The sequence below is a fragment of the Bufo bufo genome, chromosome 5 (genome assembly GCF_905171765.1).
Source record: "Bufo bufo chromosome 5, aBufBuf1.1, whole genome shotgun sequence".
In the NCBI taxonomy this organism is placed as follows: Eukaryota; Metazoa; Chordata; class Amphibia; order Anura; family Bufonidae; genus Bufo; species Bufo bufo.
This window is the reverse complement of record NC_053393.1, coordinates 100,651,512-100,671,706: the sequence shown is the minus strand read 5'-3', so window position 1 is coordinate 100,671,706 and position 20,195 is coordinate 100,651,512. Positions and strand designations below refer to the sequence as shown.

General features: G+C 41.0%; 1 protein-coding gene across 2 annotated transcripts in view; it reads left to right on the top strand.

Annotated features, from left to right (window-relative positions):
• Nucleotides 1–20,195, top strand: part of LOC121001736 (polyamine-modulated factor 1-binding protein 1-like) — a 370,872-nt gene that overhangs the window by 99,970 nt on the left and 250,707 nt on the right. For both annotated transcript variants that reach the window (XM_040432927.1, XM_040432926.1), the window contains exons 13-14: nt 1,578–1,767; nt 9,508–9,661. In XM_040432927.1, the coding sequence (XP_040288861.1) occupies nt 1,578–1,767; nt 9,508–9,661 (344 nt within the window). The remainder of the gene's footprint in view (nt 1–1,577; nt 1,768–9,507; nt 9,662–20,195) is intronic.

Sequence of the window (20,195 nt, the reverse complement as noted above, 5' to 3'; positions counted from 1 at the left end):
CATTGTCATACGCTAATTGTGAAAACAAACAGGTTTAATGATTAAGGAATTAAGCTAATTGAGCTGATTAATTAACGGTGACAGCCCCGCGCATAATTGTCAAGCGAGGTGATAAATTGGTGGGAAATGAAGTCAGTTTGTCATATTTCCCAGAAAAACGTTAGTAGCTTATGGGCCCGTGTGTACTCACAGGTGTTCATTACTGTCTTTACCATACCAGAAATATTAAAGAATTGGAATATCGGCCAGTCTCGGATTTCCATGGTCTTCCCTTGCGCTCCCATTAACATAAAGATTTACTTCTATAGAATATGTCCGAAAAAATATCCATCCCTTTTTGAATACCGTGTACAGCGTGAGGGTTGAAGGAAAAAGTTTTTACGTCACGGCAGATGCTCGTCTTGTATATCTAACCTTTAAAATGTGATTGGTGATGCCACATGATAAATCTTGAAGATACATAGAGTGTGCTCCTGTTCACCAGCAGATGTTGGAGATATCTAGCTATATGATATCCACCTTTGCAAGACAGATGATGATAATTCACTGAGTTAAGATGCTTGTCTCACGCCTTCGGGCAAGTTGAGAAGAAGAAGTGCAGGGCTTTTTGGATCAATATCAAAGTGTTTAGCACATTCCTGCTGCATGTTAGTTCAGAGATGCTACACTTCAGCCTCCACATTTTTTACAATTACAATTAATTGTACCCTGTAATACAGTAACAGTTTTTTCATTTTTTATTTTTTTGTAGAATATAGATTATTTCTTGTAAGCATGTGTTTTATGTTGCTTTTTGTGTGTGTATATATATAAAAATAAATAATGAAGTAATGAAAATAAAATGGGAATATATATATATATATATATATATATATATATATATATATATATATATATATATATATATAATCACACATGCAAAAGGCTATTTCCTATTTTATTTTCATTACTTTATTTATTTTTTATTATTTTTTCATTAAGCAACCTTTCTTTAAGGGGCAGCCAATATTGGTTTTTGATGGGCAGAAAGTATTTTATTCAAATGGTCTCCACATATCATTTTGGACTGCGGTCAACAAAGAACAAAGGGAAATGTCTTTGTCTTAAAATCGCTTATTTTTCAGCACAAAAAAAAAAAAAAAAAGTGTCTCCTTTATTCAGTCTTGATCTGGTAGCTGAGCGCCATCTATTGGTTGACCTTGAAATCACAATACTTTAGAGCAGCATAGTAATGCATTTAGTGATTTGTTTCACTGAATAATCAAATAAACGTTGTGCGCCATGCTTTATTTTCTGATTCACACGTTATTCCCCCCCCACCCCAAAGAAGGTATTTAATCTATAATGTTAATAAATAAAAGGGAAGTCAAAATTAGTGGCAAGCAAATAGTTAACGCAGCCACATATAGAGAAGTGCAGGTTTTTTTTTTTTACCTGAGAAGCACAAGTCTTCAAAAGTTTGTTTAGGCTAAAGGATAAAAATAAAACTTCGAGAAAATAAGATCTATTGAGAATTTTTTTATTTCTTTTTTGCTGCCATTATCATATTGTCATTTTATTTTTTTGGTATTCTTCAGCACAAGAACTTGCCAGTCAAGAAGAAAAACTTCTTCTGCTAGAATCCAGCTTGAAAGCGACTGAAGAGCAGCTAAGTGAGCAAATAGCTGAAACCGTTCGCCAGGAACAGACGGGCAGAAAATCCCAGACGGACCTGAAGACCCTTAAAGAACACCTCACGGCTTCAGAGCGAGAGAAGAGCGAATGCAAGTGAGTGAGCACTCATCACCTCCTCAAGAAAGTCTTCCCTGAAATCTCTCCTCGGGGTGTAATGACTGCTGTATGTCACTTTAAGGTTATTGTATGCTTTGTGTGTGTGTGTGTGTGTGTGTATATATATATATGTCACATGTGTGTAGCATGTAACTTTCTCTTATATGGCTGATTTCCTCTGAATTGTATGGTTTGCATTTCGGGCTGCTGGAGGATTGTACAGAAGAAGGTGTCGGCATTCCTTTTAGAAGTCTACAATGACAGAGAGGCGGGGGGCGAAAGTCTTAATTTTCCGAATCTGGAGAGTACAAAGGTTACATATGGCTCTTGTTGTCTCCTCTTCATTGTCAAAGTAGCTGACTTGAAGCAAGATGGTCCCAAATTGTACTTGAACGCTCTGATTACATTGCTTTCCTGTTACCATACTTAAGGAGGACTGCTAAAAGTAAGGAACACTGAGTCCGTATCATTAGCCAGGGCTGGGTGTACCGGCTAAAAGGCCTCTGATTCACTTCGGAGTAGCCGCAGAAGTTCGTTGGGTACTTACAGACCGTTCTAGTTCTAGGTATTTTTTTTTTTTTTTTTTTGATATTTATCAGCATTAATAAGCGGTCATATCCGAAAATAGTCTACAGGTGCTTGCAGGGGAGGCAGCAGTGTGAAGAGTAATTTCCTTAAATTAGCATTCAGTATATTACAGAGGAGTCAAATGATTTTTCAGCATTTAACCCTTTGGATTCATGTGAAATGCAGTGCCATGAAAAAAAACACAGGTGACATGTTGTGGTATCACCATGAGTGGTCCAAAAGACACACTCGGCTCTGCTGCATATGCAGTTTCAGGTGGGCCAATGGTTGCGACTGACGCAGTGTTTGAATCTAGGCTTTTCTGCTTTGGTTTCCTGATGTAAAAGCCGTCACTATCATTTGTCAGCTTCATACGCCTCGTGCTGCCACCACTTTAATGGAGTCATTTCTGTATAAGACCACTCCTATATTATAAACTTTTTTCCCCTTCTTTTTTTTTGCGTTCTCAAAAATAACCCGATACCTTGCTAAAGTACTGGAGGAGTTTCAGATGGCTTTACCAAGCCTTGAGAACTGAGATGGAGGGTTTGGTAGTTGATCAATATGTGCATATATTAGATTTAGTTAATGTAATTGAAGGGAAGGGGTGACTCCTTCTGTAGCCATAACATGTGTTGGGGGATCGTCGTCCTACAGCCAGTGCTGGCCGCGAGAATAGAACTCGGGTCCTGGAGTTAGCAGACCACTTAAAACTAAGCTGCGCAACAGTTCCTTAAAGTGTCTGCAAAGTATATGAATGCCCCCTCGTGCCGTGTGCATGGCGGTGAACCCTTATCCATGCTGCGGCAGTCTCATTAGCCCTGAAGATGGGCCCGTATTCAGTATATTCAGTCCATCAATGGATAAGGGTACATCATCTTTTTAACTCTACCAAACAATCTATAATAAAATGATGACCTGATAATAATATTATTAGGTCCCAGCATATATGTAAATATATAAAACATTAAATGGAAGATGAGAAGTAAAAACCTTCATTTTCTTTTTATACTGATTAGATTGTGTTACTGCTCGAAACTGACATTTTCAAATGTATTCTTCCACATCATCATTTTTTCCCAATGTGCCCCACGTCTTAATGAGCAGTCCAGCCTGTACACAGCCCAGACCTGCTCCACGTGTAATACTTGTCCAAAGCTTCTAGTGGGTGGCTGGAAATCGTAATAATTTGTTGCATCGATTTCTGTGCGGCTGTGCAGCTGAGGTCCCCAGTGAATAGATAGGAATAGACATTTTATTGATTTGCTTTTCATAGTTATATTTGCAAGGCTCCATCGCAAAATAATTTAGACTTTTAAACTCTGAACCAAGACATTATGAAAATGTGATTTTTCTGCCTAATCTTATAACTAAATAAAGGTAAAATCCCTTTGCAGGTGTCACTTGAATATATTGTTTTTTGTATGTGGAAATGATGTAAACTGCTTGTGTAAAGGACTACTGTTTAGTCCAAATTGCAGTATCTATCTATTATCTATCTATCTATTATCTATCTATCTATTATCTATCTATCTATCTATCTCATATCCTATCTATCTCATATCTATCTATCTATCTATCTATCTATCTATCTATCTATTATCTATCTATCTATCTATCTATCTCATATCCTATCTATCTCATATCTATCTATCTATCTATCTATCTATCTATCTATCTATCTATCTATCTCATATCCTATCTATCTCATATCTATCTATCTATCTATCTATCTATCTATCTATCTATCTATCTATCTATCTCATATCCTATCTATCTCATATCTATCTATCTATCTATCTATCTATCTATCTATCTATCTATCTATCTATCTATCTCATATCCTATCTATCTCATATCTATCTATCTATCTATCTATCTATCTATCTATCTATCTATCTCCTATCTATCTCCTATCTATCTATCTCCTATCTATCTATGGCTATCTATCTATCTATCTATCTATCTATCTATCTAATATCTATGCCTATCTATTTCATATCTATCTATCTTTTTCATATCTATCTATCTCAAATCTATCTACATCATGTCTGTCTATATTTCTATCTTTCATGTCTACCTATCATATCTATCTATCTCATCGATCAATCTAGTTAATATCTAATATATATATATATCTGTCTCCCATGTCTGTTTATCTCTCTCTATATCTATCTAATCTGTCATCTGACTTTCTAACTATATCATATTCTCTCTTGTCAATATTTTTTAGCTTCAATTTTTCTGTATTCCAACTTTTTTTATTTTATTTTTAACCTATTTTAGTTTATATTTTCTGTGACATTACATTTTATAATAAGGCAGTCTTTGCCTTTGAGCTTGCGTTTAACAGGATTAACTTTACTTGAAGTAGCCGTCTATAATCTGACTATTTTTACGGGCACTTTGTGTCCAGAGCCGCTTTATGTGCTCAAGAGGCACTTAAAATCAGTAAATTTATGGGTAAAATCCAATTGATATGGTAAATTTCAAGATGAGGATAAAATAGAAATAATCTCAATTGTTGCGGGAGGGTTCACGTGTCAAATGTATATTTTTCATGGTACAATTAAGGCACTAGTTACACTCGTAGGTTTTTACGTCACTTTCTTGTTATAGGACGTGACCAGGACTGCCAGAGAATTTACAGTCTGACGTATGAAAACTGTCTGTGACACAAAGGCTTTGATGGAGACCAATCAGGGTCCAGGTTTCATTTTGCCGGTACAGTTTAGTAAATGAAAGCACAACTTGTGTTGTACCTGAGGCAGGCCGCTCAAGTGTCCCTCTTGTTTAGCACAAGAATGTAGCAAAATGGCTACATTTACAGAAAGTGACCCAGCATTTTGCTAAGGGGGTCTGTCACTAGTTTATGTTACCCTTAGTTAGGAAACCATAAAACTTGTGACCAATTCCCTTTTAAAATGTCTGTAATCAGATTTGTATTCTAATATTTAAAGGGTTATTCCAGCACAAGAAAGGAAAGTCTAAATGGCAGCACACGCTATAAAAAACCAACAGAACTCCTACCCACCTTATTGATCCCTTGCCACTGCAGTTTTGACAGTGCCGGGTCACCATTGCACACCTCCTGCTACTGTCGTAACATGGTGAGAAATAGCTGTGAATGCTTTTCAACCAATCAGTGGCTCAGCCATGACTCACCTCCGCCAGTGATTGGAGCTTTCACACAGTGAGGGGTAAGTGTCCCTCTTTGATCATCCAAAAAGTTGGGTGGTATGCCTGAGGCCTACAGCCAGTTTCTGGTTTCTGCTTGTGGGAGGCTTCTGGACTTATAGTCACACGGGTTGTCTCTGACAGACAGCACCTTTTTAAGCAGAAGGCAACTTGGTGACAAGCTGACCGCTGCGGGTCCACACTTCTCAAAACCCCAGCCTGTCATTACTGTAACACATAGACGGGCCAGGTCAGCCAGAGCGAGAGCGGTGTTCTGCTCCGGGTATAAAAGGAACTACGAAAGTGAGATCCATATACCGTCATAGGGCATATGGACAGGAGTTGTCTTTAGGCCGATAATGGTACCTGGGTTACCGTGGGTCATTTTTGTCAATTAACAAAAGTCAGTGGGCAATAGTGACAATAATGGATGCATCTTAAAGAGAGCAGACGCCGTGAAAATAAAGTGCATTCTGCTGGGGGGAGCTGAGCAGGTTGTTATGATGTTTCCTTGGAAATGATTCAGCATAACTTTGAATGTATCTCTTTAATCTCTGCTCTTTCTGAGCTCAGTAGACATCTGGGCAGTCCTAGCAGTGATTGGCAGCCTTCCTTGTAAGAATGTGTGGACAGAGATAGCTGTCAATCAGTGACCTGACAAATTGTAATAGAGGGTCATATGGGTAGATATAAATAGAGGCAATGGCTGAGGAATCCTGAGAAATGTAGTCCTTTACATGGTAATCATCTTAAGTGGGCAAATATTACTGTAGATAATAGCGTATAGGCTTAGGCTAATTATTGTAAATGCACCTAAGTAAAACTGAGAGTACATCCTTTCTTTTTATCAGATAGACTGTGTGATAGAAGGGCATAGTTCTAACTTACTAATAGACTTACTAAAATCCTTTTTTCATCATCTTTTGTAGTCCCTAAACTTGTCATCCACCGCCTGTTGCCAACTGAATTTCACCTTTGTCTCCAAGGACTCTGAAGATGATTTTTAAACTAGTATGGACGGCTCTGGCATTGAACGCTCATCCCTGCTACGGTCACATGGTATTCCTGCACTGTTTTGATTGGCACACAGTACGGAACTTTTTACTGCTTGAATCGGATGCAGTTGAAACAGTGCAAGTGCACCACGTGACCGCACGGTACTGTGAACATGTGACCATAGCAGGGACGAGCGTTCAACCCTAGAGCCGGCCACACTAGTTTAAAAATCGTCTTCAGAGTCTTACGTTTTATTAACAATGTTAAATAGATTAAAGTGTTCAATAAAGTGAAGGAGTATAGGGGTGCCGCTATATTTTTCCTCACTGTAATATTTTAGCATCCAAGTGATAAATGACCCATTTAGTAACGCCTAGTGTCTTGCTTATAGCGCTAGCTAGTCTCTCGGGGAAGTGGGTAGAAAAGAAAAAAATAGCAGTACCCCAATAACAATGGGGTGGGAAGGCTATCGATACCCACATAGTCAGTACCTTATTAATAGGGTTGTCCCGATACCACTTTTTTAGGACCGAGTACAAGTACCGATACTTTTTTTCAAGTAGTCACCGATACCGAATACCGATACTTTTTTTAAATGTCATGTGACCGTTTTGGGGGATCTGTGGATCTGTGGATGACGCACTGTCATGTGGGGGATCTGTGGATGGCACTGTTATGGGGGACCTGTGGATGGCACTGTTATGGGGGATCTGTGGATGGCACTGTTATGGGGATCTGTGGATGGCACTGTTATGGGGATCTGTGGATGGCACTGTTATGGGGATCTGTGGATGGCACTGTTATGGGGGATCTGTGGATGGCACTGTTATGGGGGATCTGTGGATGGCACTGTTATGGGGGATCTGTGGATGGCACTGTTATGGGGGATCTGTGGATGGCACTGTTATGGGGGATCTGTGGATGGCACTGTTATGGGGGATCTGTGGATGGCGCTGTTATGGGGATCTGTGGATGGTGCTGTTATGGGGGATCTGTGGATGGCGCTGTTATGGGGATCTGTGGATGGTGCTGTTATGGGGGATCTGTGGATGGCACTGTTATGGGGATCTGTGGATGGCACTGTTATGGGGATCTGTGGATGGCACTGTTATGGGGGATCTGTGGATGGCACTGTTATGGGGGATCTGTGGATGGCACTGTTATGGGGATCTGTGGATGGTGCTGTTATGGGGGATCTGTGGATGGCACTGTTATGGGGGATCTGTGGATGGCACTGTTATGGGGATCTGTGGATGGTGCTGTTATGGGGGATCTGTGGATGGCACTGTTATGGGGATCTGTGGATGGCACTGTTATGGGGGATCTGTGGATGGCACTGTTATGGGGGATCTGTGGATGGCACTGTTATGGGGATCTGTGGATGGTACTGCTATGGGGTGGGATATCTGTGGATGGCATTGTTATGGGGTGGGGGGATCTGAGGATGGCATTGTTATTTGGTGGGGGATCTGTGGATGGTGCTGTTATAGGGGATCTGTGGATGGAACTGTTATGGGGAGGATCTGTGGATGACACTGCTATATGTCATCCACAGATCCCCCTCATAACAGTGTCCCCCAATACACCGGGCCCCGCCGCTCACCGAAGTATTTATAAACGTGAATCCTTATCCTGTTGTTAAGTTGAACTAACGCTGCCCTCTCCCATGTTCCCCTGTATCTCCACAGCACTTACTTAAGCTTCCATAGCAGGCAGAGCGGACGGCACCAGTAACGTCACTCACTGACGTCGCGCGCCTGCTCCGCCTGCTTCATTCATAAAGTGGGCGGAGCAGGCGCTCTACGTCAGTGAGTGACGTTACTGCTGCCGTCTGCTCTGCCTGCTATGGAAGCTTAAGTATGTGCTGTGGGGATACAGGGGAACATGGGAGAGGGCAGCGTTAGTTCAACTTAACAACAGGATAAGGATTCACGTTTATAAATACTTCGGTGAGCGGCGGGGCCCGGTGTAAGAGTACAGTGACTGCACCGGGCCCCGCCCATAGTTACGCCCATAGTATTCTATTTATGTATCGGGGCGGGGTATCGGCGGCTGAGTACCGCCGAGAAAACTCGGAATCGGTACCGATACCGATACTAGTATCGGTATCGGGACAACCCTACTTATTAAGGATAGCTGCTGTGCTGCTAATCGGGTCCCAGCTTCCCAGCAAGATATGTACTATGGCTTGAATAATGTTGTAACACAATTCTTTTACTTTATTAAACACTTTCATCCATTTTAACATTAAGTTAAGTTTTACTTGTGCGCATTTGCAATGAATAGCTTTACTTGGTAATCCCACCCACTGCAAGCCCTAGCAGCATCAAAACAAAGGTGCACCACCAAGCTGGACAAGAAAATGAAAAATAATTACTTTTGATCAATGGTGACATCATCTGGCGAGCATTCACACATATAGGCCGCCAAAAAGCAATTTGTGATATATATATATATATATATATATATATATATATACCGGTGTGTATATATATATATATATATATATATATATATATATTTGTGTTATTTTGAAAGACACTATTTATTTAGATGATCCATTCTTTGAATATTCTGGTGTCTTACTAATGCCATAGTAACAGGTTTCCTTCTAAAGAATAGATTGCAGAAGTGATTTATAGGTTATATAAAGTAATCTCTCTCTCCTTCCGGCAACATTCTCTTTTGAAAAACATTAGTCCTTTTGTGCCATTCAAAATTGCATGTATAGACAATATATATTCATGACCGGTTTGTAAGCTTAGGTCTATTATGTATCGCTGATGCCTGATGGAATTATTCGGAAATCTTCTCAATATGTTTACAGTCTGTGGCTATTCTGAAATATAAGGAATGAGTACAAATGATGTTTTCTTCATACTGTATACGAACTGGTGTCACATATGACGTTAAAACATCACCTTACCCAATATCAGGCCGCACCGTTTAGTTTAATACTGTGTATTAAAATCCACGTCTTTATTTTTATTCCTACAGAGAAATGCTTGAAAATATCAAGGCCGAATTAACAACATTAAAAGCTCAGCACCAATTGACAGTTCAAGAAAGTCTTCAGCTCCAGCAGACTAATCACAAGTATGAGATAGAAAACACCTCTGTCCGAGAGAATGCTCGCAATCTACAGCAGCAGGTAATGTAAATTACAATGTATATCAGTATATATATATATCAAACTATTTACTATCTGACATCACTTTTGCAGCTTTTGGGCTCATTCAGACGGCCGTAGCATTTTGCGATCCGTAAAAACACGGATACAGACATTATACAGCAGTGCTGAACATTGTAACTGTGAATCCAGCGCTAGAATATAGAAAACTTACCAAAACATGCACTGCCTATGTGTTTGTGTTTGTCCTCTGCAGCAGCTCCCACCTCCTTCTGTCTCTATTGACTTTTGGCAGCAACTGTGACCCGATCCCTCAGTGAGCAGCTAAACTGTCTCCACTTAAAATTTAATTTTACATTTAATTGAGATCGAGTGGTTAGTGCAGGGGGCAAAGGAGAAGAGGGGGAGCCTGTTAAGGGGAGAAGAGTCATTTTTCTGTAATAAGATATATTACAAAGTTTCTTATATTTGCTTGTTCAACTAATTTATGTATATATAAAGAAGGACATATGTATGTATGTTCCGCGATCACTCAAAAGCGCAACCATCGATTTCGATGAAACTTGGTATACACATCCCTTGCTACCTGGAAAGAAATCTTGTGGGGGGTCACAGCTCTCTAGGACGTACCGTTCCTGAGATATTCTCAAAAAATGCATTAGCCAATAGAAGCCTGTTCACATGACCTTTATCAGCCAATAGAAGCTCGCATGCCCTTAGTCTCCACATACACACAGTTTTACTCCAGGTTTCCATAACAACTCAGTAGGCTAGGGCTACACAACGACAATAAGCCGCACGACACATAGGGTACAACTACACTGTTACATGTGTCGCGCGACATTGATGTCACTCCAATGTCGCGTGACAATTTTTATAATGATAGTCTATGGTGTCGCACTGCGACATGTGACATGCTGCGACGTGACAGTCGCAGAAAAATCAATCTTGGATGGATTTTTTGCAACTGTCGTGTCGCAGTCGCAGCATGTCGCAGTGCAACACCATAGACTATCATTATAAGAATTGTTGAGGCAAAATGTCACGCGACACATGTCATCGTGTAGCCCTAGCATTAAAGGGGCAAGGCGCTGTGGAGGTGACCATTAAAGGGGCAGGCACTGGGGAGGTCACTGTTAAAGAGGCGTTTACTGTGGATGTTACTGTTAAGGGGCAGGCCGCTGTGGAGGTCACTGTTAAGGGTACTGGGGCCACTATTAAAAGGGCAACTGCTGTGGTGGTCACTGTTAATGCAGCAGGGTACTGTGGAGGTCACTGTTAAGGGGGTGGGCCCCTGATGTGGTCACTGTCAAAGGAGTGGGGTGCTGTGAAACTCGCTCTTAAAGGGGCGGGCTGCTGTGAAGGTCAAAGTTAAGGGGATGGGCTGCTGTCGAGGTCCCATTTTAAAGTGGCGGGGCACTGTGGGGGGGGGGTCAGTGCTAAGGAGTGGGGGGCTGTGGAGTTCACTTTTAAAGGGACGGGGTGCTGTAGAGGTCACTGTTATGGGGGATACTGTCGATATCTTTTAACGACACAACCAAACATTACATGAAATGGATGAAATATACCCGTGCGAAGCCGGGTCCTTCTGCTAGTTTATGGATACAATAGAAATTACAGTTATTCTCTAACCTTGTCTATAGGTTTTTAAATATGAATCAGTAGATCAGGAATCCACACTCGGTGCTCATTGAGTGGTGATGTGATCTTTTATAAGAGGTTTAACAGTAACCACAATCTTGCTGAGTACCTTAATGGATCCCTCATCTTACAGAAAGATGTAGTATTATCAATGCTGAGATTTGTTCCCTGCATGCTGTTTTCAGGGATTGAGCTACATATATTTGTAGCTGAGGCAGTAATGCAATTCAGGAGCACTTCAGCACATTGACATCTATGAACATGCTATTGACTGAATACCAGGTGATATACACACAAGACCAATATTCTGCTGCCAGCTGTTGGGTTAGTATCGACATCTCTCTTATCTAGTGGCCTAATATAAGCTTTAAGTTATACTTAACAAAACACATTTCCAACGTTACATAGTATAGAACATTTTCAGAGTACTTAACCCCAGACCACAGGGATGCTTGAAGCTACTAAATTTGTCTTCAGCCTCCCTAAAAGACCACTCTTATTTCACCTTCAACACCGGCTCAAAGACATCAGATTTCTGACTTGGCTACCGCAGAAGCCCTCTGACCTGTACCTTACCCATTAAGAAGAAATATGCCACTTTTAACCCTATATTGGGAGATCAGAGTATTATTGGCTCCTCTCCCAACCTCCAAATCTATTAATCTCAAGGACCCCCACTGCCAAAGCTTCTGCGACAGTTTGACCAATCCAATTTACCAAAACACGCCTGCAGCAGCCACAGACACTGGATGATACACTCTACAAAACGACAATTGTCCCACCCCGGGGCAAGTCCTCTCCCACTTCTTCCAAATGTCATAAGGGTCCAGAACAGAGAGCCATGCATGCATTTCATAGTTTTTTGTTTTCACGATCACTTTTATTTATTTATTCTGAAAAAAGGGCAAATAGAGAATAAATAGTATCTAAAGTGATAAATGGAATCGGGAGTTTAAAAAGCGTGCCCATTAGTGCTGGTGACATCACCGGGCTCACTGCTAGGTGGAAGCCTCAGCTTAGCCTACCCATGGAGAGCCCGGGACGCTTCAGCCCAGGGCAAGGGAGAGCATTGAAGCATGCTTATGTAAGAGGGGCTGAGTGGGGGAAGAAGGGGATCTGTCTGGATTCTTCTCTAAACTTATACATCTCAATATATTGTAATTGCATGCAATTAAAAAATTAGCATAGCCACTGAGTTGTTCAATAAAATCTGTATAGCTCCACCTTATTTCTTTGTCCGACTCACTGAGATGGCCGCACATGCTCAGTTTCATCCTTCAACTGCCTCCTGAGTTGTGATAGGCAGAGCAGAAAGGACGCACCCCCTGAACTCCAGCAGAAAAGACACTCCCCTGAGATGAGTCCTGTCCCTGAGATGAGTCCAGTGTGAAGGAGCCTAGCACCGCCCCGCATCCTCAGAATCTCCTCCTTGCTCCCCGATGTCAGAAAGCTAGAGTGCCGCTAGCTTGCGCATAGCAAAATTACGGCGCTCTAGCTTTCTGACGTCGGGGAGCAAGGAGGAGATTCTGAGGAAGCGGGGCAGGGCTGGGCTCCTTCACGTTGGACTCATCTCATGTACAGGACACATCTCAGGGTAATTTGCGTATGTATCAAATAGGTTTTTTTTACACAATAAAAGCACACAGAGCTATGGGGACTGGGTATTGCGGATGTGCTAGCGGCCATCTAGCAACCCATGTCCTCAGCTCTATACACAAAAACCCGGTGACAGGTTCCCTTTAATATAAATCTAGCAGAGCAATGAATGGGGAGATCTTTGGATCCCTGTGAGGTACAGGGCTGGTTCTAGCTTTTTTTTAGAAAGAGATTGGCATGTACTATATGATGTTTGCAGAGTGTCAGCACATTGCTGACACTCTGCTTGAAACGCCTGACATCTGTGCTGGCACAGATGCCATGCGTTTAACCCCTTCCATGCCGCGGTCCGTAGGGACCACTGTATGGAAAAGGTTAAGAGGGAGGGAGCTCCCTCCCTCTTCCATCGGGGGCTGCTGTGCCTTTTCAGCCCCCGATGGGAGAGGGAGGGGGCCCCCCCTCCCTCCCCATCGCCCACTGCTCTGCTGTGGCAGCGAGTGATGGGTACCATGGCAACCTGACGCCTTCACACGCGTCCGGCTGTCCATGGTGCTGATTAGACTTCTGCTAAAGGCAGAAGTCTAATCAGACTTTGTAAAGTAAAAAAACAGTACAGTACACTATATAGTGTACTGTAGTGTATTATACAGACATCAGACCCACTGGATCTTCAAGAACCATGTGGGTCTGGGTCAAAAAAAAAAAAAAAAAAAAAAAGTTAAAATCAAAAAACACATTTATCACTGATTAAAAAAATTAAATTCCCTACACATGTTTGATATCACCGCGTCCTTAACGACCTTATTTATAAAACGGTCATGTTACTTTACCCGCACGGTGAACGTCATAAAAAAAATATATAAATATGATGAAATAAAAATTTTGCCCACCTTACTTCCCAAAAAAGGTAATAAAAGTGATCAAAAAAGTCGAATGTACGCCAAAATAGTACCAATCAAACCGTCACCTCATTCCGCAAAAAATGAGACCCTACCTAAGATAATCACCCAAAAACTGAAAAAACTATGGCTCTCAGAATATGGAGACACTAAAACATGATTTTTTTTGTTTTTGCTTCAAAAATGAAATAATTGTGTAAAACTTACATTAAAAAAAAGTATACATATTAGGTATTGCCGCGTCTGTAATAAACTGCTCTATAAAAATATCACATGACCTAACCCCTCAGGTGAATACCGTAAAAAAAAAAAAAAATGCAATTTTTTGTCACCTTACATCACAAAAAGTGTAATAGCAAGCGATCAAAAAGTCATATGCACCCCAAAATAGTGCCAATCAAACCGTTATCTCATCCCGCAAAAATCATACCCTACCCAAGATATTTGCCCAAAAACTGAAAAAACTATGGCTCTTAGACTATGGAGACACTAAAACATGATTTTTTTTTTGTTTCAAAAATGAAATCATTGTGTAAAACTTGCATAAAAAAAAATAGTATACATATTAGGTATTGCCGCGTCCGTGACAACCTTCTCTATAAAAATATTGCATGATCTGGCCAATCGCAGCGCTCAGCTCATAGCCTGGGAGTTTTTTTTTTCTCTCAGGCTATGAGCTGAGCGCTGCGATTGGCCAGCACTCCAGCCTGGGAGAAGGAGACCCCGGCAGGCTCCTCCCAGTTGAGCCGAAAATCTGAAGATACCGGAGCCTATACCGGGAGAACGGAGCGGCGCCCAGGGATAATAGTAAGTGCAGGGAGATCCCTGGGATCGCTCTCCATGTCTGTATGCTTAGTTTATGAAACAAAGGACCGGCACTTCACTGATGAACAAATCTGTGGCTTTATTGAAGCATGGAGGAAACAGCGCTGATGCGACACGTGTTTCGGCTCAGGTGTGAGCCTTTGTCAAGCATAATGAATTGCTACATGAAACACATTTAAATAGACCGCCCAGTAGGCGTCGAACGTGATGAGGTCACATCACGGCCTCATCATGTTCGACGCCTACTGGGCGGTCTATTTAAATGTGTTTCATGTAGCAATTCATTATGCTTGACAAAGGCTCACACCTGAGCCGAAACACGTGTCGCATCAGCGCTGTTTCCTCCATGCTTCAATAAAGCCACAGATTTGTTCATCAGTGAAGTGCCGGTCCTTTGTTTCATATTGTGAGTGGGCTTTCATACCCTGGACACGGGCACCACGACTCTGCCAGAGGAGTGCCGACCGTCTTCAATTTTTGTATGCTTAGTTTAGATTTTTTTATTGTAGTGAAAGGTCCTCTTTAAGGGGAAATAAGGCTGTGTCCTTAAGGGGTTAGTTTGTCTTTTTTTTATTTTATTTTTTATTTTTATATTTATTAGTGTTGTAGGTGCCTGATAATTTGCCCATATTGACTCACTGTATTGTTTTGTATTATTGGGTCATTAATATAAGAATTCTGGATGCAGCCAGGTTTGTGAAATCTTACTGTAGCGGTGTCCTGTATTTTAACATGTTTTCTGGTGAAAATGCCTTCTATTGAATATAAATTACCCTGGATGAGCTGTACTCGCACCACATCATGCACAATATGAGATATTGTAGAATTTCATCTGTCCACACATATCGTTGGCTACATAAGGCACGTATTTATTTTTTTACCTTTTAGATAATTATGATTTACTTTTTATTTGTTCTTTTAGGTGAAAATTTTTATTTATCTATTTATTACTTGAATTCCCTTTTTATTTTGGCAGTTAACCTATATCCTATTTTTAACACTGTGCATTCAGAGGCTCAAGGAGCAGTAATAATAGGAAGACTCAGAGCAGTAGTGATGAATATTTATTGCGCTATATAGTGATTGAACAAAAAAATAAAAAAAAAAAGGTCATTACCCACTACCAGTTAGCACTCCTTTGGAATACAAATCGAGAACAACTTTGCAGGAGGATTTAAGTTAGTTTTGACATTACGACAAAGAAATTCTGAAATGATTGAACTAGCAAAACTGCATGCATTATTCTTTTAACTAGAAATGCTTTATTTAAAAAAAAAAAATGCAGAAACAATTTGGAAAGAAAAGAGATTGAGCCATGCACGGAAAGTATAAATAAGTCTGAATTGAGATTGATTTCAACATAATGCTGTGTAGGAATTCCCGTCTATTGATTCGTTTTAGAGCCTGTGCACAGAACCTAAAAAGATAAAGTAAGCAAGGTCAGATAATCAAACCGTTTTTAATAGTAAAAACAGAAACTGCCACTGTACACTATTAAAATAAATCCATAATACAAATTGCTTTCGAGAAAAAGTGGATGAGGAGCTGATCTTCCTATTGAACCTTTCTACTGTTCAGTGACCACACTGGGTAAAGGATAGGTAAGGATGCCTGTAAGATCGATACTAAGTAAGATGTAACAAGGAATCATTCAGAACATTAAAGGCTTACAAGGGAGCAGAAGAGCGGTGATGTCTACTCCCTACGTCACAAAGGGAGAAGCATTATCTCCCCAAAACAATCCCTCCTATCATTCCTACTTTTGTAAGTTTAAGATCTACCAAATACCTTGTTTCCTGCACTTGTGACTCTTTGCAGCTTCAGATATGAATGTATTTACTGGGAAATGTGCAATATTTAATTTTCAAGTACATATATTATTTACCATGTGCCTATGGACCAAAAGGATCTTTATTGTAGGAACATATGGCACATCATATGGCAGTGTAATATAGCTGTAAGTTGCTGTGTAGAACAGTCTTCTGAGGTATTGTTAGAAAATACTTTTAAAACACAGAAACTGAACGTCCGCTCCATGCTTTGCTCTTTCAGTCTACACCTAGAGCAGGCATCCTCAAACTGCGGCCCTCCAGCTGTTGTAAAACTATAACTCCCACAATGCCCTGCTGTAGTCTGATACCTGTAGGCTGTTCGGGCATGCTGGGAGTTGTAGTTTTGCAACAGCTGGAGGGCCGCAGTTTGAGGATGCCTGACCTAGAGGATGTATACAGTAGAATAATGTCCCAATGCCTTCAGACACATTGAAATTTCTACATAACTTGCTTTTTACTTTAAAGGTTATGTACACCTTCAGGGGCAATATTTTTTTAAGACTGAATTTTTCTTATTTTGGGCTAAAAATTATTTTTTTCTTTCAATTTTTTAAAAATATTGACCCATTCTGTCACAAAGGGGTAACGGTTTGTCTAGCCTGTGGCGGTCATCTAATAAACCTTATTTATAAATTAGGCTATTTTCACATCTGCGTTTTCCTTTCCGGTTTTGAGATCCAGCAGAGGATCTCAAAACTGGAGGAAAACACTTCAGTTTTGTCCCTCATTCATTGTCGATGGGGACAAAACTGAGCGAACCGGAACAGAGTGCACCAGAATGCATTTCTTTCCGTTTTGTTGCGTTCCCATGTCCCCTCTGCAAGCAGTGTTTTTGTGTGCGGCATATGAAACTGAACATGCCATATGCCATATCTCAAGCAGCGAAAATCATGTAAGTCAATGGTGCAGGATCGTTTTTTTCCCACATGTGAATAAAACAGATCCAGCACCCATTGACTCGCAATGGCATTTGATGCCGTATCCGGCATGTTCAGTTTCAATATTATACAACCGGATTCGTTCTGAACAGATGCAGCTGGTTGTATTATTTAAACAAATGTGTTTTCCTCTGCCAGATCTCAAAACCGGGAAGGAAAAGACAGATGTGAAAGTAGCCTTACTAAAAGGTTATAAACACTTATTTAAGCCACGTTCTTATCAGTAACATAAGAATTGAACTATAATGAGTGTTTATAAAGTCAGAAATCACAGATAAGGTGCCGTCAGCTGAGCTACCTGACCGAACAGAGTGAAAATTCAAATTCTAATAGAGAAACTCAAGGCTGCACAAAGACAGTGGTTAAATTTTTTTTTAAATAAAGATCAATTGAAAAAAATTATTTTTAGCTCAAAATAAATACAACCCAACAATAAAAAAGGTGTACATGGCCTCTAAGCGGGGTATTCTAGTTATTTCAAGTTATCCTATAATCACAGGATAGGGGATAACTATTAGATTGGTGGTAGTGGGACAGACTCTTCCACGGCTTTCTGCAAGAATTTCCTAATGCAGAAAATAACACAACAGACAATTTAGGCAAGCATTATCAATACAATCAATTGCAATAACAATTCCAACTTGAGCTAGGGATCCCTTCCAGTTTTTGAACCAGTTAAACCAGAAGTCCCAGGGATCTTCTATCCCCGAATTCCTTTTTAATTCTTCAGATAGAGACGTGAGACCCTTCAGAGCATTTATCACCTGGCCATCAGGTCCCAAGTTATCAGGGATTATGGTGCAACAGGTGTCACCAATCATCTTACACACACCTCCTTTCTCGGCCAACAATTTTGGAATGCCATAACACTGGTGGGGCCTAACTGTTCGACAATTCCCTGTAGGGCGTCTCTCGTATAGTTTACAAATCTTTGTTGATTATAATAGATGTAATTAATCCAATTCATGTTTTTGCTTATAGTGATTGAAGCTTCTATGTACACATGGGAGTCAAGACTTCCCCCTGGGGCCACTTCACGTTGGTCCTTCCTTTGGGAGATTCAGATTGGTCTGCAGAGTTATTAGTGGGTGTTCTGAGGTGCATTAGGGTATTTTCCCAATCCGGAGAGTTGAAGATGTGGAAGGACATTAGTATGAGTGCCAGGGCGCACTGACCGTACCAAATAACCTCTATTTTGGCTCTCAACTTCATGTCTGCACACAGCCACACTACATCTCCTAGTGCTTGGGTCTGGTTCATTAGATATGTAAGATACTCTTGGCTGGTTTTATTTACTGTGTCTTGACAATACCCTTCTGGGAATTTGCCCATAATTTTTCCTTCCTCCCCCTCCACTTCAAAACATGTGTAATATCCCTTGTAGATAATAATTCCTGCTCCAGGGTTTGGGATTTTCCTCATCAGAGGATGCTGCCTCTTCCATATATCACAGGCTGATGCATTATTGGTTTTGTTAGCATATATACTTAAGAAACAAGAATAATGATCTGGATCGAGGTGATGGGGTACAGCGCCAAGATGGGGCCTAGCGGAAGCGCAAGTAATACACCCAGATCTGTTTACTTGAGAGGCTTTAAACTTAACCCATTCCAACCAAAAGTTATGGTCTGACAGCTGTGACACAGTGAGGGGTTGTGTCTGGCAAGGCAGGCATTTTCCTCCCAGCATGTGCGGCTGGGCTGGTTTTCATCCAGGTGAGGTCAAATACTGGACCGGAGTTTAAGTGCCGATCCGGGTTTTAGCAGCACCTGGCTGTCCTTAATAGGCAGCTGGGCTCAGCAGAGATGTCTCTGTTTTTGGGATCTGAGGCTTTGTGCCGTGCTGGAGGGCTGAGAGCCTCATGCTGGGGAAACAGGCCCCCTAAGGCCTGCTGTGGACTACTGGAGGCAGAGCTGCCAGCAAGGTGACTTGTGTTATATAAACTTTCCATTGTGTGTGAATTAACACCAAGACTGCAAAGTTACGTGCTTTTTTGTGCAATTGCCTCAAGTGTGAATAAACACTGACGTTTTGAGTTAAGAACTAGTATTTTGCATCTGTACTGGGCCCACTTACCCTATCTACCAGAGCAAAACCCTTCAGAACCCAATTTCAGCAGCTAGGGTCTCTTCCATGGTATAAAGGGCTCTGACTTCACTTTCTCTAGCTGCAGGAAGAAGGTTTTTTTTTCTCCTCCTTGATAGATTCTGTTACAGGTTTTATCTTTAAGATCCTTCAATCTGAACTGAATCAATGGTGGATTTGGATGACTAGTCTTTTGATATCTCCCTGGGACATATAAACCAAGATCCGTTGGTTGGGTATTTTCAATGGTGAGTATAATGGTGTGGCAACCTCTACACCATCTCTCTTTATCTTGCTTACAACCAGTAGGGTGTGTAGGACCTTTATCTCTATCTATCAGTATTCGAGCCAATAGAGATCTCCCTTTGGTATATTTCCGGGATAAGCCTTCTGCTGGTTTATAACCCGAATCATCCCCAGTGTTTATCAACACCTCAAGCCAGGATGAACACCACTCATTGTTTGTGCTTGTTACACAGACGTAATATTTCACCCCTACCCATACAACAGCCCCTCCGTGCGTGCGTGAACAATCAGCTATATCACAATAGTCAAACTCAAATGTTTGTATGGGGTGCTGGTGTTGACCCAAAAGGTGTAAGGATCCTTGGGTATGGGTGCAGCATGAGTGAATTCCAGGCTAAATAGTCTCATTAGTACAAAGGATATCATTTCTGTGCAGATCCTTCAGCCAGTTCTTTGGGCGGCAGGAACTTCACTTGCTTGCAGTGTGAAGTCT